General features: G+C 37.7%; 1 protein-coding gene across 2 annotated transcripts in view; it reads right to left on the bottom strand.

Moving 5' to 3' along the window:
- DIAPH3 (diaphanous related formin 3) overlaps positions 1–24,959 on the bottom strand; it is a 502,120-nt gene that overhangs the window by 440,078 nt on the left and 37,083 nt on the right. For both annotated transcript variants that reach the window (XM_021065648.1, XM_021065649.1), the window contains one exon: positions 11,351–11,518. In XM_021065648.1, coding sequence (XP_020921307.1) covers positions 11,351–11,518 — 168 coding nt within the window. The remainder of the gene's footprint in view (positions 1–11,350; positions 11,519–24,959) is intronic.

Raw genomic sequence — 24,959 nt, forward strand, 5'->3', positions numbered from 1 at the left:
ACACTTCTACACTCTCTTCTTCCTCCTCCCACTATTTGGATTATTGTTTGGATTGCTTTTAAACTACCTTCCCTCAAATTTTTCAATTTCTACCTAAACCAAAGGGGAAAGGGTGACAACTAATAGATCAGAACAAAGCATTACCATAGAACCTCTCTCATTCTAGCTGGTCAAACTTAAACACACTTTTTTTAGTTTATATGAAACAAAATTACCCATGACACAGAAAAGCAGATTTTTTAAAAATTGCTCACCCTTGAAATAAACGAACTGCTAGTAGCAATCTATAGCGGTCAATAAACGCTTAAAGAATTAACACAAAGGAGTCTTTGTTGTTTTCTCTTTTCATTCAGATTCCTGGTGACCCTTAAGATATCACTTACACATCCAACACAATAGGCATTCCTGTGTCTGACTGAAGAAATCACTACGCATAAATCCTTAACACCAAGGATTAAAGAGAGGAAAAGGATATTTAAAGAGGAAACAGAAAAATTACCCGTAGAATGCACCCAAAGAGCAGCAGCATGAAATAAAGATAGCAAGATGAACCCTCCTCCCATCAACTGTACCAAAAAGTATCCAATTCTATTTTATCCGCTCACTTGAGCTCCAAACCTTCCATTAATTACAAAGATGTCTGAGTTGACCACAAAGCTAAGAACACAAAGATATCTCAGTATTTAGCTCTATCTGTACTGTTTATATCATTTCTTGCTTAGATATGGTATTCACCACAGCAGAAGAAGCAGACCAACTCATTCAACAATACACGCAGTATGCACTATGAAGGCACTAAGGGGACAAAGAAGAATAAAGTTCAACGCTTACAGTTCAATAAAATGTGGTGCTTATTAAAAAAAAAAATAGAAAACTGACCTAATGAGTTAAATAAAATAGAAATGTACCATACATTAAATGAGTGAGTACACAGTCACTCATTTAATCAGTATTGGAGGATAAACTCAATTTAAGGGATAAAAATTTGGAGTTCCTGTCGTGGCTCAGCGGAAACAAATCTGACTAGGAACCATGAGGTTGTGGGTTCGATCCCTGGCCTTGCTCAGTGTGTTAAGGATCCAGCGTTGCTGTGAACTGTGGTATAGGTCACAGACACGGCTCAGACCCCAAGTTGCTATGGCTGTGGTGTAGGCCAGCGGCTACAACTCCAATTTGACCCCTAGCCCGGGAACCTCCATATGCCTCAGGTGCGGCCCTAAAAAGTAAAAAATAAATAAATACATACATACATAAATAAAGGACAAAAATTTGCAGAGCAAGCAGCTACCCTATTAGGTGAGTCTAGTAAGGGGCTAGCCAATTCAATTCAAATAACTGAAATGTAAAATGAAAAAAAGGCCTTTACTAAATACTTTAGGAACAGAAAAACATATTAACTCTTTTCTGGGGTTTTTCTACTCAGTGCAATGAAAGGAAAAAAGAAAGGAATGAGAATATGAAAAGTTAATCACATATATTCTGATTACGTACATAGGAAAATATAAGGAACTCTACAAACAATAAAAACTGAGAATTCAATAAGACTACTGAATATCAAAAGCAATACAAAAATTAATAATTTCAATATAATTTTTAATTTTAAAAAAATATCAATTACATTTTTGAAATGAACCTAGATATATATCTCATGTACATGAGCTCTACAGAGATAATTATAAACTTTACAGTTCAAGAACAGAGAAAGCCTAAATGTTCACAGAAAATCCAATGTTCACAGAAAAAGTTAATATCACAAAGGTAGTTATTTTGCCTAAATCAATAACTTTATTGCCATTCTAATCAAGACCCAAACAGGGTTTATAATGGAACTTAACAAATTGATTATAAAATTAATATAAAATTGCAAAGGTGCCAAGAATAGACAAGACAATTTTGAAGATCGGAAGGGGGCCCTTGATATTAAGGCTTATTATACAGCTATAGTAATTAAGACAATGGATATAAATCCAGAGCTGGACAAATAAACCAATGAAGAAAATCAAACCTTAGAAACGAACCCACATGAGAGCAATTACTTGATTAATAAGGAATTACAAATGATGGACAAGAATAGCTATTCAATCAATGCTGCTGAAAAAACTAGTTATCCATCCAGGAAAAATATTGGATCCATGATATAAAGATATGTATTTCTAACAATTTTAGGAATATAGAAGAATAGAACTATGATGTTAGGATAGAGGAGGATTTCTTAAATAATATACTGATGAAATATTTAAGACCATTTAAAAGTCAAAATAGAGTAACTATGGTTCAAGCACCCAAAAATGGAGCCAAACCACTGCTGATGTTGTTTCAGACACATTTCCAGCATCGAGAACTTGAATTTTCTCTGAATGGTATCAAACTCAAGGACACAACCAGCCATTTCGAAACAACATCTGCTAGCACTCTGCAGTTTTTTAACAGAGAACAATCCTGACTCCATATTAAATTTATTCTTTTAGCTCTAACCTCTGTGCTCTTTTACCTGTGCTTAGTCATGCTGGCTCTGCATCTTTGTATATGAAATGTTGCCTATAGCCTGAAATATACATGATAGCCCATTCTCAAGGCTCTGCCTCCCAAGCTTGACCTTTAAAGGTGAAACACTTTCATTCATAGAGAGATAAAAAGTTGCTGAACAGAAATAACATTTGCTTCTGGGCAGTGGACAGATGTAAGAACAAAGAATTCCTGCACCAAGAAATCTGTAACAACCAGCCACACTCCCACCCCTTTTGGTATAAAATAAGCCTGAGTTCTAACTTCCCTAAACTGCTTCTTTGGGGCCCTAGGCCACTCTCTTCTAGATCTGCTGGCTCTCTGAATAAATTCACTATTCCTTGCCCCAACACCCCATCCATCTCTCTGTTGGCCTGTGAGCAGTATGAGCTCGGGCTTGCTAACAGTGTCAAAGTCTGCCCCCTTTCACAATTATGTCATTATTTTAGACCCCAGCCAATTCTTACTTAACAAGCACCCTTACTTCTTGCCAACTCCAGTCTTAATTCTTGACAATTTATGTAACCTTGCAGTTTTTTGCCTTTACAAGCTTCCCCCATTTTGTGGTCCAGAGGAACACAATTCAAGTGCTTCTTGAATCTGTGTCTCCTGGGCTGCAGTCCTAACAAAACCCAAATAAACACCTCTTTATTCTGATTAGGTCATTTTTCCTGAAATTTTGGTCAACAATTACAAAAAGCAGAAACCATAAAAAGATTCATAAATCTGACCACATTTATTTTTACAGATCTATACGTTAATGTCCCACTTCTCCTAAAAAGGAAATAAAAAGACAAGACTCAGACTGGGACAAGATACTTGCAACTCATATAAATCATATAAACTCATTATTATTCAGGATATATGATTTCTACAAATCAACACACACAAAAAAGACAAAAACCCCAATTTAAAAAAAAATAGTCAAAAGACATGAACAAGAAAATCACAGAAGGGTAAACCAAAGAACCAATAGGTATGTGAAGAGAAGTTCAACCTCACTTGTGATCATATGTAAAAAAACAAAAGTTATTTAAAGTATTAGGTAACCTGTTTACATCCAACAGACCTGTAAAACTTAAAAAGTCTTATAAACGCAAACTCAGTGACATTCTACACATTAACTAAGTGGAATCTTCAAGTGTCAAATTTGTAAGATACAAGATTAAGGTCCTCTTCTAGACTGAAGGAGATTTTAAAACATGACAAGTAAATACAACACACAGTTCTGAATGGGATTCTTTCGCTAACAACACTGTTGGTACTAGTGGTAAAACTTAAACAGAGTGTGAGGATTAGCTGATAGAAATTAATCAGCATTAACCTCCTGATGTTGGTAGTTATATGGTGGTTATATAGGAGGATGTCCTTTTTTTTGTAGAGACTAACACTAAAACATTGCAGGATTATCAGTCATTTAGTCAGCAACTTACCAGTAAATGGTTCAGAAGAAAAATTTTGCCCTGTACATTTGTCATTATCATGCAGAAAACTTTTTAAAAAACATATAGGAATGAAATCAAAAGATCCAGGGTATTGTTAACCTTCGGGAATTAAAGAAGAATGGGACTGAAAGAAGTACACAAAGTATTTCAATTTGTTATATATGTTCTATTCACACCACTGAACAAAAATAGATTCAACTTTAAAGTACATACTGAAAATTGTTTCAAAATTAAATTGTGAATGCCTTCAGTATTATCCATTTCTCCACACTAAAAGCCAAAACATGTATTAAAGAATAGGTCATCTAAGCTCTTAATACCAATAGACACTTCAAACACATGCTTAAGAGATAATGCTGATGGCATTTTATAAATGTGCTCTCTTCTAAATCATAATAGAGCCTGGTAAACATCTTCCCAAGAAAAGATTAAAGCATTACTATTCCTACTTAAGTACTTTGTGCAATTTTATTAGACCATTTCTTCCATGCATATAAGTAATGACAGGAAGTCCAGAATTTAAACGCTTTTTGTCCGAGTAGTTCTGTCATCACTGACACTCATTTAATGCCTGTTAATGATCACATCCTGATAGCTGACCTTTCTTGCAGCTTTCATTCTCTCAATGGATAGTGAAAGTGAGAAAACAAAACAAAAGGTATAAATGAATGCATTCTCTCTTCTATTCATTATTTTAAGACTTCCGTCTTATTTAGCAAACTGACAAAGCTAATTTCCACCTAGACATAAAATTAAAGGTGAAAAGAAATATAATATTTTAGAAATCCTAAAAGTTAGCAAGATGCACTTAATTAAACTGGCAGGTATTGGGGATGATAAAACAGCTGGAAGATGCTGCATGGATTTCATCTAGCAGGTAGACATATCAAAATAATAAATATAGGATAAATTACACAAGGAACTTACACACAAGCAGCTCTGAGGGATGAAAGAGCTATAGAGTGAACAGTATAAGCCATTCAAGAAAAAAAACCTATGAAAGACACAAATAAATACATGATGCCCTATGTTCATGATTAGAAGAATTAGTATCATTAAAATATCCATCCTATTCAGAGCCACCTATATAGTCAATGCAATCACTGTCAGGATTTCAATGGCACTGTTATGGAAAGAGGAAAACAATTCTACAATTTGTATGGAACCACCAAAGACCATGAATAATCAAAACAATCTTGAAAAAGAAGAACAAAGCTGGAGACATCACACTTCTTAATTTCAAACTATATTACAATGCTACAATAATCAAAACAATATGGTACTTGCATAAAAACAAACACAGAACAATGGAACAGAATCAAGAGTCTGTAGTAAGCCCATGCACATATTGCCAACCAATATTTGAAAAGGGAGCCAACAATACTCAAGAGGGGAAGGTAGTCCACTCAATAAATGATGTTGGGAAAACTGGATAATCACATACAAAGAAAGAAAAGAGGAAAAAGAAACTGGACCCCTACAATATACACTCACAAAAATTAACTCAAAAGAGATTAAAGACTTAAATGTAAGACCTGAAAATCTAAAACTCCTAAAAGAAAACATAGAGGAAAAGCTCTTTCATGTTGGTTTTAGTGGTAAGTTTTTTGAACATGACACTGAAAGCACAAGAAACAAAAGCAAAAATAAACATGAAGGGTTTCATTAAATTACATAGCTTCTGCATAGCCAAACGACACCAAAATGGAAAGGCAACTTAAGAAATTAGAGAAAATATCTGCAGCCCACATATCTGATAAGAGGTTAATACCCAAATTACATAAGGAATGCATATAACTCAAAAGCAAAGAAACAAAGTCTGATTAAAAATGAGAAGAACTGGAGTTCCCGTCGTGGTGCAGTGGTTAATGAATCCGACTAGGAACCATGAGGTTGCAGGTTCGATCCCTGCCCTTGCTCAGTGGGTTAATGATCTGGCGTTGCCATGAGCTGTGGTGTAGGTTGCAGATGCGGCTCGGATCCTGCGTTGCTGTGGCTCCGGCATAGGCTGGTGGCTACAGCTCCAATTAGACCCCTAGCCTGGGAACCTCCATATGCTGCGGGAGCGGCCCAAAAAATGCCAAAAAGACAAAAAAAAAAAAAAATGAGAAGAACTGAAATACTTTTACAAAATAGGTTAAACAAATGGCCAACTGGTACATGAAAAAGGACCAATGTCACTAAAAATCAGGGAAATGCAAATCAAATCCACAATGATATATCACCTCACACCAGTTAGAATGGCTATTACCAAAAAGAGATACCAAGTGCCAGGGAGAATGTTTGGGGAAAAAAAAAAAAAAAAAAACCTTATGCACTGCTGGTGGAATGTAAATTGTCACAATCACTATGGAAAATAGTATGGAGGTTTCTCAAAAAATTAAAAGTAGGACTATCAGGGAGTTCCCGTTGTGACACAGCGGAAACAAAGCCGACTACTATCCAAGAGGATGCAAATTCAATCCCTGGCCTCACTCAGTGGGTCAGGGAGCTGGTGTTGCCATGAGCTGTGGCATAGGTCGCAGATGCGGCTCAGATCCCTGCGTTGCTGTGGCTGTGTCACAGGCCAGGAGCTGCAGTTCTGATTGGACCCTAGCCTGGGAACTTCTATATGCCATGGGCACAGCCCTAAAAGGCAAAAAAAAAAAAAAAAAAAAATTAATTTTAAAAAATAAAAATAGAACTATCATACGATCCAACAATTCCACTTCTGGGTATTCATTTGAAGAAAGCATATAAATCTTTCACCTCTTTGGTCAGGTTTATTCCCTGGTATTTTATTTTTGGGGATGCAACTTTAAAAGGTATTTTTGTATTCCTTTTCTAATATTTCATTGTTAGTATACAGAAGTGTGACTGATTTCTGAATGTTCATCTTATATCCTGCTACTTGGTAGAAAAAAATGAAAAGCCCTTGGTAGAAAGAGCCAGAGTCAACTATTCTTTGTGTAGGACAGGCTCTGAAAGGAATGAGATAAAGGACAGGAGCTGGGGTGGGAGACACACTATCTTCCCATGAACAGGATACAGATCCCAGACACAAGTGGGCCTGAGCCATCTAAGAGTTACTACATCCAGAAGGTGACCTCAGCAAAGGACGTGCTTCTGCCTGGGGCAGAAGGCTAAAAGAGACATTGCCAGTGACAAGGAAACTGCAGGGAGATTGGTGGGAGGGGAACCATGAAAATACCACAGGAACAAGGAATCCACATTTGTAATCCCCTATACCCCAGGCAGGAAAAATGATCCCCCAAAGATATCCAGACCCCAAACCTCTGGATCCTGTAAATATGTTATATGACATGATAAAGGGACTTTGCAGGTATAATTAAGGTGACAAACTTAAAACGGGGAAATTATTTTGGACTTTTTAGGTGAATCCAAACTAATACATCAGCCCTTAAAAGCAGAGAACTTTGTCCAGATGGAGGCAAGAGAAGCCATTTAAGGGGAATTCAGAGAGATTCTAAGAATCAGGTGGATCTGATATACCTGAGATATAGGGGCCCACGTGAAAGATAAGGAAGAGACCTCTAAAAGCCAAGGCAACCCCCAGATGACAGTCAGCAAGAACACTGGGTCTTCCATCCTACAATAGCAGGGAACTGGATTCTGCCAACAACATGAACTCAGAAGAGGATTCTTCACAAGCCTCTGATAAGAGCCCAGCTATCAGACACTGATGTCAGCCTTGTCAGCCTAGAGAAACCAGCTGAGTCAGCCTGGACTTCAGCCTACAGAACTACAAGACAATACATCCATGTGGCTTTAAGCAACCAAAATTGTAGTAATTTGTTACGGCAGCAATTAAAAAAAAAAAAAAAAAAAAAAAACAAACAAAAAAACTAATACAACACTGCACAGCACCAGCATCAGATTATCAATACCCTCGGCCGAAGTATTCTTGTTCCTCCTCCCCTCATCTCCAATCTCATCCTGGAAGAGACAGATTCAGCCTTGTAACCGAGCAGGACCCTATGAGGCCTTCCCAGAGTGGAGTGGTCATGTCCCCTGCCTACCTTTTGTCTATAGGAAAATTTTTGTCAAAGAATCAATTTAATCATTGAAGTGAGAAAATACAGAGAAAGAGGAAAATAGTCAAGCTTAACCATTCAACAAAATTAAGGGCTTAAAGTTCTTCTTCAAGGATTATAGATAATATTCTGAGCCATGTCCTCGGAGCTGTCTTATAGGTATTGAAGCCCCCACCTGGTGGAGAAAATTAGCTATGTGCTGCCCACGAGCATGTAGACTCCAGACCCTTTGGAATCAGAAGGTTGATGACATTGACTCCCAACCACCTTACCACCAACCAATCAGGAAACTGTCCATGAGCTGATCACACCCTGCTCCTTGAACACTGTAAGACTCTTCACTACCCCTTGGCACAGTCCTTGAGGCCTTAGTCTGCTGTGGTCTCTCTTTGTCTGGAAATTAAAGCTACTTTCTCTGTTTCCTCCAACTCTGTCTCTGTTTCTATTTGACATTGGTGTACAGAGGCAGCTGATATTTGGGCAACAGTTCGGAGAACAGGAAAAGGGAGAAAGGTAGCATGGGGAGACCGAGAAGAGCCCGCCACAGCCCCAACAGGAGCCTGCACTACAGTCTGTAAGCGGAGCAGCCTTGAAAGGGGAAAAGAGAGAGGCTTTCTCTGGATGAAAGTTAACTTATTAAAATTAAACTAGGGTTTTTGTTATCTGAAAGCAAACAGAAAATTCTAGGACCTGTGGTGAATTTTATCCAGGGGCAGAAAGGAATAAGCAGAAAGGTCTAATTTAAAGAGGCAATGGCTGGAACAAACAAGTCACTTTCAGTCTGTTCCTACCATGTCCACCTTGGTCAAAAAACCAGCTACAAAGATCTACTGTGAGTTCAAGAGCAACCACTAAAATCTGACATCTAGAAATCAAAGCTGTATATACAAGGCTGCTAATACAACTATTTCACATATTTAAGATCCACAGAGAAATCAAGATGAGCTTTCAGATAAAAATTCTGCTTTCACTGAAAAATAAACAGGAAAAAAAGCTCTTAAGAAACATCCTGGGAGTTCACATTGTGGCAGTGGTAATGAACTTAATTAGTATCCATGAGGACTCGGGTTCGATCCTCTGGCCTTGCTCAGTGGGTTAAGGATTCAGCATTGCCATGAGCTGCAGTGTAGTTCAAAGAAGTGGCTTGGATCCCCAATTGCTGTGACTGTGGCATAGGCCTGCAGCTGCAGTTCCAATTTAACCCATACATAGCCTGGGAACTTCCATATGCTACAGGTGCAGCCCTTAAAAAAAAAAAAAAAAAAAGGAAGCAGAAACAGCCTCACTAAAATTTCTTCACTACTTTAGAAAAATGCATTGAAGCTATTACCCAAAGACAACTAAATGCATTTCCTAAATAAAAGTGAAATGAGCACAAATGTTGAAGGATTACACTGTACTTTGCATTCATTAAGTAATCAAGTCAGCACACTGTCTTTCAAAGGACCGTCTGGAGGGGAAAGAGGTATTCTTCAAAACGAAGCTTTTACTTCATGTAAAAAATCATTTAAGTACCTTTGATGATGTTAAATAATAAGATTTTTTTAAGTTGTGCAATGCCAAAACAAAGAATCTAGACACAACTTTTAATGAAACCTATTTTGGCAAATGCCAAAAGATGCAAATGGCAGGTTATTCAATGTTGCTTCTTCAAAAGAATTTTTACTAATAAAAATGGTACAGTTGGTGCAAATCAAAAATAAAATCCAATCTAAACCCAGCATCCTCCCCAGACTAGAAACAGCTTTATATTTGTCAAAGATGTGGTACCCTGCCTGCCAAGCCTGAGAAATATCACTAGTTTGTATTTATAGAAGGAAAAAGACCCTTCTCAGCTTTAGAATTTCCAGCAGGTTTTCCCAACAATGTATTGCGATCTGCTCAAAGAATCAGAAAGAGAAAAGAAAAAAAAAAAAAAACCTACTCTTTATTCTTTAAAAAAAAAAGACCCTTAGTGTGGCAAACTCACTCATTAGCAAACTGGGCAGCCCTAAGAAGGCAATAATTTCATTTTACTTCTGCTGAGTAAAGTGAGTTTGACTGAAAAAGATCTTCTGCCAACAGGGAGATCTGTTTAAGATTTAACAAGTGATCTGGCTCTATTATTAAATATACATTCTGTAAACACTTCCAAAATGCCAATATCCATCTGCCTTGCTCGTGCCATTAAAAATTGATTCTCTTAGCTGGGAGAATGGTAAGACTAACAGAAAAATACTTCTAAAGTAATCATCTTCAGAAAAGAATACCACCAACTATGTCCTGTACTTCCTAGGTAGATGCTCTTTTATTTCCCCCCTGTCTTGTGTCCTTTTAGGGCCGCAACCGCGGCATTTGGAGGTTCCCAGGCTAGGGGTCTAACCAGAGCTGTTGCTGCCAGCCCATGCCAGAACCACAACACCAGATTCAAGGTGTATCTGCAACCTACACCACAGCTCGCGGCAACACCGGACCCTTAACCCACTGAGCAAGGTCAGGGATTGAACCCAAAACCTCTTGGTTCCTAGACAGATTCATTTCCACTGCGCCACCATGGGAACTTCAGTAGATGCTCCTTAATGGCTTGTGTTAAGCCTCCGTAAATGCCTAACTTCAGTGGTCTGCTTGCTCTACTCACTCAGATGACACTGGCAATTATGATCCAAAAGAAAAGGTTTTCTTAACAAGGTAGTCACAAGGGAACCAAAAGGTACTATTCCAGAACCTCACAGATGATGTAGGTGAGTAGTTCCACACACACTGCATGAACGAGGGAGAAGAAAGGGCTCTTGGTTATTTCGAGCCCTCCCAAGGTAGTCTTGAAGTAATCTACCTTATATAAGTCTCATTAAAGAGAGACTTTGCAAAGCCTAACAACAACAAAAAAGTTACATTCTCTTTGTTCTAGATTGAAATTATATCAACTTGTGGTGATTTAGAAGAGCTAAAAAGGCACACCCCAAAGTGTGTCTCATGTGTCTGCAGATTTAACTGCTGCAAGACCATGAGAACCTGGTTATGGTGAGAACTAAGAAAGGACTCAAAACAAGGTCCACACATCAGCACATAGCAGACTGCTGTGACCATCATTCTCAAATGCAACCAACCCAAACAGGCTGACCCCTTAGATAACCTTTGTGAGACAAAAATATATCATTTGATACTTTAGAAGGTTTATGTTTTTATGTATTTCTACATAAAACAACTGGTATGACATTTTTCTTCAGCTTCTTATTTAATTCTAAAACTATCTATGCCACAAGTACTATCTTAATGACATCAGAAAGCACCTATGGAACATGAGTTCCAGACATACACAGTTCCATTAACATGACCCAAAGCTAAGGCTTTTATGCCAAACATTTTATAAGGAATCAAAATCCTTACCATCATCTTTTCAAAAAGATCTAGGAGTTCCTTCTCTGACAGTGGATTTAGAATGTTTTCATTCATCTCTGAAAAGCAATCACTGCTTGCAAATGCCGTCTTCAGGTTGGAAAGTGGAGGCCTCTCCTTCTTGCTCCCTGGAATTCTTATGCTGGCAAATTTGTCCAGCTATGAAAAAAGATAAAACAGCACATGTATAAGTATTCCCCTCTCCAACAGTTATCTAATTCTCAAAATGAAAAAACAAATAGGATCAGGAGTTCCCATCATGGCTCAGTGGAAACAAATCTGACTAGCATCCATGAGGATACAGGTTTGATCCCTGGCCTCAGTCAGTGGGTTGAAGATCTGGTGTTACTGTGAGCTATGATGGAGGTTGCAGATGTGGCTCAGATCCCACATGGTTGTGGCTGTGGCTGTGGCACCTCCATATGGTGCCTAGCTTGGGAACCTCCATATGTCATGGTGTAGTCCTAAAAAGAAAAAAAGAGAAAAAGGAAAAAGAAAAAGAAAAAAAAAAAACAGGGTCAATCACATTATCACTATAATTTCAGCTGGAGGCATCCAATTCAGCACCTAATCTTTGAAATTAAAATAAATAATAAACATAAAAATAAGTGAAAAGTCTTAGTAACCATCCTATCTAAAGGCAGAAGAGAAACAACTTCAAAAGATTCTGTCTAATCCTAAAATTGTAGAATTAAGGTTCTAAGAAAAAGTGACCTTTGCTTTATAGATTAAGAAATTAAGCATTTTTACAAAGGTGACTTAGCAGATTTAGTGGTTGGCAATCAAACTAGTACACAGTGTCCTTGCCCTCAGCCCCCTCATCCAGTGTTCTTATCATAACATATACTATACTCAGTTGGGTGTGGGGTGTGAGGGAGGCAAGACATGATTGAGGCATGAGCGAATTCAACTTAACCCTCCACTGCTCATTGGCCTGACAGGTATCACATTTCTCTTTATTCAGGCTGGTCTGTATTTAAACTTCGTGAACAACTATAGAGCAGGCTAAAGCCTCAGAAAATAAAACTGGATTTTTGTTGCAATGAGATTTTTTTCTACAATCATATCATCAAATAATCCACATATATTTTTAAATGTACAGATTGGTTTACAAAGCTAATTGTCCATTGAAAACTGCTTGAAGTTTGCAAGTTCTGTCACAGCGAACTCAGACATATACAATGATTCAAGTGGTAACCATCAAAAAGGCAAAAATCTTAAAGTAGGTATTAAACAGAAGTGTACTTGAAAGGCACAATGATTCTTTGATTGTTCAGCATAATTGTGCACATGAAGCTACTCTTTTCACCATATACATGTGTAGTACATAGACCTGTTATATTCGTTGTGGCAGCCATAATAACATGTGCTTATTTAAATGTAAATTAAATATTCAAATTCAGTTCCTTAGTTGCCCTAGCCACATACCAAGTGCTCGAGAACCACAAGTGGCTCCCATATTGGTCCAAGCACATAAAGTACATTTCTATCATGACAAGAAGGTTCTATTGGATAGGGCTGCTGCTGCCCATTAAAGAAACATAACACTTAAAATCCTCACTTTAAAGGAACAGTAAGTCACAGTATTGATTATTCATTTCACTAAAGATATAGGACTGTTTTTCAAATAAAGAGATGCAAAGATAATAACACTTATCTTTCAAAATAGGTCTTTAAATTCACTATGGAGATAATTCCTAGGAAAAATACCATGTATGACATTCACACATGGTCCTTCTAACATGAACCAAACATTAAAGTGCTAAGTATATGACAGCTTCTGACAGGATGACAAAGCAGTCACAAAACACCACTGCTCTCGACCTAACAACCAAAAGCAGCCAGATTGCCTGCAAAACTGTACTTACTATTTTTTCGACCTACAGGGAAGCTGAGGACACAAGGAAACCTTTAAGAACTAAATCCTGGGAAGTGACAGAGAGGATAAGTCCCTGACAAACAGCTAGAGAAGAAGAATAAATTACACAAAGGTAAAGAAAACAAGCCAAGTTTTTAAATGAACTACAGATAGTTGGCAGGGATGCTGCCATGAGAGATTAGAATTCCAAGGGGCTTAGTCTTGGTCTTGAAGCCTCAGTCATGGAGCAAGTCTGCACCCTCCTACCAATTCTCCCTGAAGTCTTCCCCAGCTGCCTGGAGTGGATGACAACGGCTTGGGGCAGAGCAAGGGAGCTGAGGCATGAGAGGTCTCTCCCAGTGCAGAGTGCTACCCCTCCCAAGGCTCTGGCCGAGACAGATGACCTGAGAGAAATCCAGGCCTTCAGAGCACATGACAGCTGCCACTTGAAGGCTGGAGGCAGTATACCAGGACAGAGACAGCCAGCAGTAGAAATGGAAACAAAAGCAAACACTACAGTAGCCCTAAAATAGGCATCAGGATTTTAAAGCAGAAAGAGATATTCCATGGTTTTCAAAGACAAAGTTCAGTTATAATGTCAAAAGCAGATTGCCAGAATCCCATTAGCAGTCAGATCCCAAGCCCTCAAAACACTTAGGGACCACAGATGAGCTGAATAAAACCAAAGCGGCAGGAAGCCCAAACCCAGCTCAACTAGAGACTTCATTGACTCAGCCTCTCATTCCAAAAGCCTGAAAGAAGGGCATGCCCTTTCTTGGAAGCAAATACTATTTAATTTCTACTGTAATTAGATAAAATGCCCACCATACAATCAAATATTGCTAGACACACACACACACACAAATAAGAAATGTGGCCCAAAGTCAAAAGAAGTGACCTAGAGATGGCACAGAGGGAAGAGTTAATGGACAAACTATTTAAGATTTATAAAAATATGCTGAATGATATACTGAAAAGAATGGTTCAACATGCATGAAAGACAATGTATTACAGCAGCAGTATCCATAATAGCATGGATACTATTTTTTTTTAATCTATTGCAATGAAAAACATATCAGAAATGAAGAATTCAATAGATGGGCTTAAATAGATGTTGAGGAAAGAACTGGTGAACCTAAACACAGATCAATAGAAAGTATCCAAATTGAAACAAAAGAGAATAGGAAAAAAAAAAAAGTAACCAAGATCCATGATACAATATGAAATGTTATAACCAAAGTGTAACTGGGGTCCAGAATCAGAAGAAAAAGAATGGTACAAAAAACACTTCAGGAGACAATGAGTGAGCTAATTCATAAGATCTATGTAGATATGTGTGTGTGAATACACACGTATATATACATCTATACATATATATAAATATATAAAATACATATACATACATATATATATATAAATTCACATATCCAAGAAGCTCAGCAAACCCCAGAAAGAATATAAAAATAAAAATTAAAAATCAAAAAACCCACACCTAGGAACCTCATAGTCAAACTGCTGAAAACTTAAAAATAAAGGGCAAACCATAAAAGTACAGTCAGAGAAAAGAAGACATTATATACAGAACAATTTCACCAGAAACAACAGCAGCAAAAAAACAACAGAATGGCATCTTTGAAGAACTGAAAGAAAAATACCCTTATTCTAGAATTGTATGTCTAGTAAAAATATGTTTCATAAATAGAAGCAAAATAAAGACATTTCCAGACCAACAAAAGCTGAGGAAATCTGTCTGCAGCAGACCTGTACTACAAAAAGTATCAAAAGATTTTCAGGCAGATGACAATTGATGGCAATGGAATCTCAAATTTACAAAAAGAAATGAAGAGCAAGGGAGAGTTTATTCTATTAGAACTTGGTGATACAAAAATAAATGAGCTAATTAGAATGTAAATAACAAGTAACCAACAATCAAGCAGAGGAAACAAGCATATAAACAGGCAATTATTCAGCTAAGTAGAAAGTGTAGCAAGAAGCATACATAGTGTATCACAGCAGAAAGACAGACTTCTAATACACCAACATAAACACTCCCTACTTTGAATAATCCAAAAACACAAAACTATCACCATATGAATACATGCCCAGAAGTAATGTCCCTATGTAGATCAGTACTCCAATTTTTGATACATGTTTTTAAAAACTAGCAACATGGAGTTCCTGTTGTGGTGCAACAGAAACAAATCCGACTGGTATCCATGAAATGCCGGTTCCATCCCCCGCCTTGTTCAGTGGGTTAAGGATCATGCATTGCAGTGAGCTGTGGTTTAGATCCGGCATTGCTGTGGCTGTGGTGTAGGCCGGCAGCGTAGCTCTGGTTTGACCCCTAGCCTGAGAACTTCCATATGCCAAGGTGTGGCCCTAAAAAAGCAAATAAATTAATTAATTAATAAACTAACAAACTAGGGGAGTTCCCTCCTGGTGCAGCAGGAACGAATCTGACTAGGAACCATTAGGATGAGGGTTTGATCCCTGGCCTCGGGTCAGTGGGTTAAGGATCCAGCGTTGCCGTGAGGTTGGTGTAGGTCGCAGATGAGATTTGGATCCCAAATTGCTGTGGCTGTAGTGTAGGCTGGTAGCTGTAGCTCTGATTAGACCCCTAGCCTGGGAACCTCCATATGCCATGGGTGTGGCTCTAAAAAGCAAAAAATAAAATAAAATAAAATAAAATAAAATAAATAAAAGAAAAGAAAAACAAAAACTAGGGACACCCAAAATTTGTTTTAAGAAATGGGGCTGGTTCCTCTGCCTGCCTTCTGAATCACTACTTCATTGCCATCAATTCTATATATGTAATATCAGTTCCTAAGTGTAGAAACTATGTTGAATCCTCTTCACTCACCACAAAAAAAGTAACTTAATTAATATGCTAAACTTATAATGATGTGAAATTAAGCGAAGCATCACTATATAACGTCAATACTATAAATGTAAACACGTCAATGACTAGGAATACTAAGCTTAAGCAGTTCACAAGCTAATTTGTGAATATTTAACCTCCAGCCGTGGTAGAAGAAAGCAAAATTTTTGTTTTCACTAACAACCAAAACTTTTTAAAATATAAATTTCTAAAAGTCATAAAAATAACAAGAACTAATAATTATCGATACCCTTCTATATATCCATGCTGTGCTAAGAGACTGAAATGAAGCATCAGGTTGAATGCATTTATTTAATCCTCACAAGGAGAAAACTACATGTTTAAATAACAAAGAACAAGCTTCAAAACACTTTTATACATAAAAATGTCAAAGTATTTAGCCCATAAAATAATATAAAGAAAACATCAACCCATTTTTAGATATAGACTTGCATTTGTATCAATAAACAATATCAGAATCTGTGAAATCACAATACACAATCAGCACACCTCCCCCATATGCTTAGCACCCAAACTCTCCAAGAGAGTTGGATTTTCTCCAAGTGTTAAAACAAACTTGCACTGGACCACTTAGCCTAGCTAGCTAAAGACAAAATAGGAAAAACAGCATACCCCTCCTCAAACTTTTAAATCCGTAAAGATGCAAAAGATCACTGTTTTATAATTTCAATGCTTTTGTTTATTTTCCCTGGTTGGAAGGGAAAGACAAAATAAGGAAAGAAAAATAAATCCAATCCTTCCTCCTATACTAGAACAGTACTACAATTCAATATTCTGTTGAATATAACTAGAACCAGCAGGCTACTTCAGGCTTAAAGTAAAAGCATTCCCAAGTATGTGATGTTCTATCAAGCACTACAAACAGATTCCAAATAGTCTGGAATAGTCTGTTACAAAGCTAGATACAGAGTGAACATGATGATTAAATCAGTTTAAATGTTCTAAAGAAGTTTCTTTTTTTTTAAGTGATGATACTCCACTCATAAATGGAAAAAAATAAAATCAGCCCCAATTTATCTTTCATGGAATCTTGCATATAATTTGCTTAAAGCAAGGCACAAGAGAACATAAAAACAAACCTTTAAAATACTTTTGTATATAAAAACATGATCAAAATCCCCATCATACTAACTCTAAGTTGGTTGTTATTAATATTTAGCAATTTAACTGTGCATATTTTTACAATTCTATTCTTAATTTCATAGGAAGTACTCTTAAAGTTGAACTAGAAACACAATCCAAGTAGGTGAAGTACACAATTTGCCTTTGTTGAAGAACTGGTTAAACGCATAGAAGACTGAGGGAATTCTATTATAATGCTATTTGGAGGTGGTATACCACACTTAATTAATATGGCTTCGGCTGTGTCTGGGGTGCACTGAGTTTTATAAATTAATATCACTTATCTTCAGGGGAAGTTAAATGAGCACCCTACTGAGTATTATCTCACACTGATAATCGGTAATGACAGTTTTAAAAAAATTAATTAAACCAAAAACAGGCTCTGAGAAACTCTATCTGGATGTTTAGCTATTGTATAACACTGTAAGAGTAAAAACACAGTTTTCACTGTTACAATGTTTTAAATACCAACAGAGCAGTGATTTATTTTTAAAATTTAAAACAAAAGAAAGATATATAATGATTAATCATCTTAGAATTTGAACAGTCTTAAAAACTAGGTGTGCTCATAAATACACTTCCTTAGAACGCAGAAGGAAAAAGATATTTCCATGCAATCCAGGAAAATTAGGCAAATAAAAGTTCATTGTAATTATCAAATTAATTCCATCTGAATGCATACCTGAAGTCCAGAAAAAATATATATCACTTAAAATGATCAATTTTCAGACAATCTTGTACTACATTTAAGAGGAGGGAAAAAGCTAACAGCCAAAATAGCATGGCTTTTTAATTAGCTTTATTACTAAACAAGCAACTTGCTGATTAAAAGCAGGGCTCCAGAGTCTGACTTCTGAAACCAGCCCAGCCCCTGAATCCAGCTGTACCACCCTAAACAAACTACTTAAAAATCATGGACTTGGAGAACAGATTTGTGGTTGCCAAGGGGGAGGGGGAGGGAGTGGGATGGATAGGGTGCTTGGGGTTAATAGACGCAAACTATTGCCTTAGAATGGATAAATAATGAGATCCTGCTGTATAGCACTAGGAACTATGTCTAGTCACTTATGATAGAGCATGATAATGTGAGAAAAAAGAATGTATACATGTATGTGTAACTGGGTCACCTAGCTGTACAGTATAAAACTGACAGAACATTGTAAACCAGTTATGGTGGAAAAAATAAAAATCATTATAAATAAAAAAGAAAACTTCCATGATATTACCTATCACAGTGAACTGCTAATAGGAAGTAAAATGACTTCTCACCTTTCAGCTTCAGGATAAAAGGCTGACCACTCTAACTAGAATAGCACATGGGCCACCCACTCCCCATTCTCTATTATAGCACACAGTTTTATTTCCTTCATATGTCCTTTCAAATGACTTACAAAAACCAATAATTTTCGTTTATCTTATAATTGTTGACTTTGTCTCTTTCCCACTAAAATTTAAGTGCCATGCTAGACAAACCATCAATGGTGTCAGTTGTGGTGGCTAGTCTCTCAATCCCAGTGATCTCCTGATTTGCATAACCAACAGCACACTGTGAAAATTATGGCTTGTGATTTCCAGGACTAGATCACAGGAGATATTACAGCTTGTCTTGTTCAATCTTGGATCACTCACTCTGGGATATGCTAACTGCCAGATCACAAGGACACTCAAAAAGACCTAGGGTGAGGCCCACATAGCAAAGACCTGAGCTAAAGAGGCTAGAGAAGCAGAGAACCATCCCAGAAGCCCCAGTCTAGTCATCAAAGGACAAGGGCTCTAACCAACATCCGTGAGACACCAAGCCAGAACCACCTAGCTAAGCAGAGACAGTATGAGATGGTAAGTGTTTCCTGCTTTGGCTTCCATTTATTATACAGCAACAGGCAACTATTATAGTCACTGTTGTGTGTAGCCTAGAGCACAAAGACTGGCAGAAAGTCAAATTAGTATTTAAAGGTATGAATAAATAAGCAATTACTAGATGATAAAATACATAAGATGTAGTGCCATCCCACAGATGTTTACCACTTGAAGGAAAAATATGATAAAGAGCTAATTAAAAATTAAGGCAATATTTACAATAGTAAATGCCCCCAGGAAATCCTAAGTTAGCCACATATAGAAACCAGTGATTAGTTCTGGAGTGGGAGAGGCTTTGGCAAGGGGATATACAGGGAAGCCGGGAGGATGATATAAGAATTATAAGAGATGGTGCATGTTAATAGCTAAACAGTGTACCTGACTTGTTTCATGGTGTTTGCTAAAATGCTAGTGATATCACTGTTGCAAAAAAAAAAAAAAAACATCATTGTGGGAGGAAAACTGGCCATTCACTGTTTCAGGTGTGATAAACTAATCACCAGAAACAATGCCAACCACCTCACCAACTGCCTCATTCTACCTTCAATACTCCTAAATGTTACAAATGGGCATTTCCCGCTCCTAACTTGGTGAAATTTATAAAAAGTTCTTGGGCCAGAGGCTTCTTTGAAAAGGTGAAAATGTACCACCACCACCCCAAAAAATAATTACCTACTTACAGTGATCTGTTCACATTTAGATTTTGTATAGTTTTTTTTTTTTTTTTTTTTTGGTCTTTTCATCTTTTCTAGGGCTGCACTCGCAGCATATGGAGGTTCCCAGGCTAGGGGTCTAATTGGAGCTGTAGCCGCCAGCCTACCCAAGAGCCACAGCAACGCGGGATCTGAGCCGCGTCTGCGACCAACACCAGAGCTCACGGCAACACCAGATCCTTAACCCACTGAGCGAGGCAGGGATTGAACCGGCAACCTCATGGTTCCTAGTCGGATTGATTAACCACTGCACCACGACAGGAACTCCTACATTTTGTATAGTATTTTAATATGAGAAACATACTTAATAATTATGCTTTTGAAATTCTTTCAGGCAATTTAAGCTTGAAAATAAGTTACCACAGACCACACATATTCCACAGCCAAGTGCCCCATGCAGATCTACCACTGAAGATGCCCAGGCAGGGAAGAGCTGAGGCCTCAGTCTCTTTACCTGTGATAAAGTCACAGGTCAAATCCTACTGTGCATGTGTCTGGTTACTCATTTGTTTGTCTGTTTTGCCTATGTTTATAACTTTTTTAAATGCTAGATTTCATTTAAAGATAAATTTAAAAAAAGATTCAGTCCTTTTCCCATTAAATTCAATACACCGTGAACTCTACAGAGCCCATGGAAGTTGATGGACACAGTTTAAGAGTCCCTAGTACGTAGATAGGCAATAATAACAGAAATAGTGGCACAAAAAGAAGTCAAGTTCTAATGCTTTCAATGAATCAGTGAGAGGGACTAGATGAACTACAGTTGAGACCAAAAGGAGAAATGCATTAGAAATGCTCAAGAACTAGAAGCTTTTGAAGGAAAAAGCTACCAGAAAAAAAAAAAAAAGTCTTCAAAGAACATCTAGGTTTCCAGTAAAGCAAGAAGGAAAGCAAGCATTCGAAGATGACAGACAGGCTTTGCGTTCCAAAGGGCAAAGTAGAAGGGTTTATAAAGGCTAGAGAAGCTGGGAGATATTGTTAGATTAGAAAAATAAATGGAGGAGTTCCTGTAGTGGCACAGCGGAAACAAATCCGACTGGGAACCATGAGGTTGCGGGTTCAATCCCTGGCCTCAATCAGTGGGTTACGGATCCGGCATTGCTGTGAGCTGTAGTATAGGTCGCAGATGCAGCTCGGATCTGGCGTTGCTGTGGCTGTAGTGTAGGCTGGCAGCTACAGCTCTGATTGGACCCCTAGCCTGGGAACCTCCATATGCCACAGGTGCAGCCCTAAAAAGACCAAAAAAAAAAAAAAAAAAAAAAAAAAAGAAAAGAAAAGAAAAAGAAATGGACCTGGAGTAGGGAGAAGCTTACTGAGGATGAGCATCCATAACTACTTCTGATGTGGACTCTGGTCAGCAGATAAGTGATTTGAGTTGTATTAACTTTAATGAAAATTAACTAGGAAACATATATCAAAGCACATGGACTGTATCTTCTTTATTCATCCCCTCTCTGCTCCCACAGCCACTACCCTAGTCAGGCCTCTTGGACAAGTGCTGCAGCTTCCTAACTTGCCTCTATGTCTTGACGGCTCCCTATCCCTACCACTCCCCAAGCTATTCTCTGCACTGACATCAATTTGACCTTACTGAAATGGAAACCAAATCATGTCCCTAACGCCTGTGCTTAAGACTTTTCAGTCTCTATAGCCACATGACTCAGAGGATGACATTCAACTATCTCACCATGACCCAAAGGTCTACTTTGATCTAAACCTGACTTCCTGTCCAGATAATTTCTTCACCTCTTGACCACCCTTACACTGTATGATGGATGTGATGAATAGCCTAGAGTCTTCTACACACGCTCAAGCCATTCCTTGTGCCTAGAATCTATCCACACCCACAACTCCTATCCTATCCTTTTTATCTGGCTAATTTCAACTCAATCTTCAACTTTCAGCTTGAACTACATCTCATGTAGGAGCCTTTCTGACACCTCAAGACTGGATTAGATGCCTACAGACCTGGTGATTTCCGTTACACAGTATGCATACCACTCTGTAACTGCCTTTCATCATATACATGTTTTCTCAAGGAATCTTTAAGTCCTTGAGAACAAGAATTGTTATTTTATTTACTAAATTTTCCTGGAACTCAGCATGGTCCAAAGATATAGTGAGCATTCTATTAACATTTGTTAATTTAATAAATTAATGAATAGCTTCCTATCTTCTATTGCATCTTGCATTTCTAAATCCTTCTCATTGACGTTTTAAATTAGGAATAATTAACAGGTCATATCGAGGAGAATGCCAGGCATTATGCCTTTTATTATTAAGTAAGAAAACCGAGGATCTTCCTAACACTGATAATTCAAAAAGCAGTTCCCGACACTAAAAACAAATATGAATTTCTATAATTTAACACCATGGAATAAGGTTGTAAGGAAAAAATATCCACTCAAAGGAAAGGAGCACAAAAACATTTTAAAAGAGTTTAATATTCAAAATACTTCAAAGTTACATACACATACATCTAGTCACAGTACAGCTTCTAATTGTATATATTCAAATATAATACCACATACTTGAAATATGTTAGCTCTGTAATTAAGTACTACACTACTTTTAAAGACATAGAAAAATAGTACCCATGCACAAAAATAATCTGAAGATGGAATTCCTGCTGTGGTACAGTGGATTAAGAATCTGACTCAGCAACTTGGGGTGCTAAGGAGGCGTGGGTTCACGCTCCTGCCAGGTACAGTACATTAAAGGATCCAGCATTGCCGAAGCTGCAGCACGGGTTACAGATGCAGCTCACATTCATCCCTGGCCCAGGGTGTTCCATATGCCATAGATGCAGCCATAAGAAAACTTATCTGAACACATCCACAACTGCTTTCTACTTGCCCACCTGACACTTCCAATAGGAATTCATTCTATTGATGTCTATAAAGTAAAATTATTACAGAGTAAAAAAATTACTACAACTCCTGCCAGCCTGTACCCAAATTTGTCCTTTAAAACTCAGCTGAAAAGTCACCTTCTCTGGGAAGTCTTCTCCAGATCAAAGCTGAATCTATGCTGCTCCAGCCCATACTGCTGCACTACAAATATAAGCTGATTATGTACACATCTGTCTCCCCACTGTTCCCAGAGGGCAGAGACAGTCGTCTTCATCTCTGTATTCCTTTAACAGTACTAAGCCCTCAATAACTGCTTCATGAATGAATGGATAAAAGGATGAATACACAAGTCTGCCTACCCTACTACATTTTTGCATATTCAACTCTAAGAGCTCTTGATCTTATTCCCAAGTTTCTGCTGATTTGAGGAGAAGCTCTCTAAACTAGCCCATAAATATTTAAAATTTCTAAGATAGTACTTATGTTAACTGAAAATCTAAGTACAGGAAGCTCTAATTAACTCATAATAGTGGGCTGAGAAAGGCCCACCCAACTTAGTGAATAGTTTGAGTTCTACAGAACTTATTTTCATGTATATTCAGTTATCTCAGTTCATGCTGGAATATCTACTTCACAGAGAAGGGTATATTTTGAATATATAGTTTTACCAAAAAATTATGGAATTATTATTATACTTTCTGCTTTATCATTTATTTTTAACTTTAACAGGAAATAAGTCAATGAAAAATGAGTTTAAATTATGGAAAGCTTACTAGGGCAATATGATAAAATTATTTTTAATAATTCTTTTCTGTTGAGCTCTTTTAAAGTTAATGATTTGGAGTTGGAGTTCCCCTTGTGGTGCAGTGGAAATGAATCCAGCTAGTATCCATGAGGATGAGGCCTCACTTAGTGGATTAAGGATACAGTATTGCTGTGAGCTGTGGTGTAGGTAGCAGATGTGGCTCAGATCCAAAGTTGCTGTGGCTGTGGCTTAGGCCAGCAGCTGTAGCTCCAATTTGACCTCTAGCCTGGGAACTTCCATATGCCACGAGTGTAGCCCTAAAAAGCAAGTTAGGCACAAAATGGATGACCAAAACCACTTTAGTTTCTTTCCTAATTATGATGTCTAATTTAGCATATATCCCACAAGACACAGCACATATAGGTAGGCATAGGAAGAGTCTGCAGTCTGCAGGTAGACAAAATGCAGCCCTGTCAGGCGCATTCATCTGGAACTCATCTTAGAGCAAATCAGTCTCAAGAAAACTCCTAGGAATGTATTGAAGTGGTCTGCTAGCAGTCAGTTATAGTGAGAGAGTCTGAAGCCCCATGAAGGGCAAGGAAAACTACTACAACCCCTCCTCAGAATGCACACCCAGACATTGAAACCCAGTGTCTCTAAGACCTGGTCAAGAGAACCAGAAAGCCTGGGAGCAGACTGCACGTTCTTGTTAGAACTGTGGTTTCAACATAGAAGTTTTTCTATGTCCTTGGCAATTAAGAAAACTTATATCCTTTACCTGTTGCCATCTTTCAGTCACACACATCTTTTTCAGGCTTATTTATTAGAAATATTCAAAACAGTTCATTTCTTATCACAGAAAACTTCCTATATACAATATGTCTTTACAATTATAATTCTCATGATAAAGAACGATGGATATGATACAACTTGTCCTTGTCAGTTTCAAGGTCAGAAATCTCATATGGATGGTTTCAGGAGAAAAGCAGAAAATAAGGAGATGTACTTCTAGATTTTCCACCGGCACTGTCAATGGACAAAGGGACGGTACTTAAGTGGCAGTATAAATGATCTCCTGGTCAAGATCATTCTCTCTGGGGCCAGTCTGCCAGTTTTCCTGGGTGTCTCATGTGACTTTGAACAAGTTACTCACACTCTCCCTTGCCTCAGTTTCTCTATCTTTGAAAAAGGGAATTATAAGACTGTCCACTCAGAGGCTTGTTGTGAAAACTAAGTGTGTTTATAAAGCTACCTTTTGGAACACAACTTGGCACATAGCTAATAATGACATGGTCCTTACTATCACTTAACATACCTTCTTCCAATCAGCAGCTATGTCGTTACCTTCTCTAAGTAAATTCTCTAGCAACTTATCTTACATCCTTCTATTCCTGGAAGATTCCTGCATGCTGACTTAGAGATGTATATCAAGTTAGAGAGGCAGGGTCCTACCATGAAGGTCTTATATGCCATGTCAGAGCACTTAGGTAACAGGTGCAACTAAGCAGAGACAGAGAAGGAAAAGTCAGAAGAACATGAAAGCCAATAAAGTTT

This window comes from Sus scrofa, chromosome 11, assembly GCF_000003025.6.
Source record: "Sus scrofa isolate TJ Tabasco breed Duroc chromosome 11, Sscrofa11.1, whole genome shotgun sequence".
Classification (NCBI taxonomy): domain Eukaryota; kingdom Metazoa; phylum Chordata; class Mammalia; order Artiodactyla; family Suidae; genus Sus; species Sus scrofa.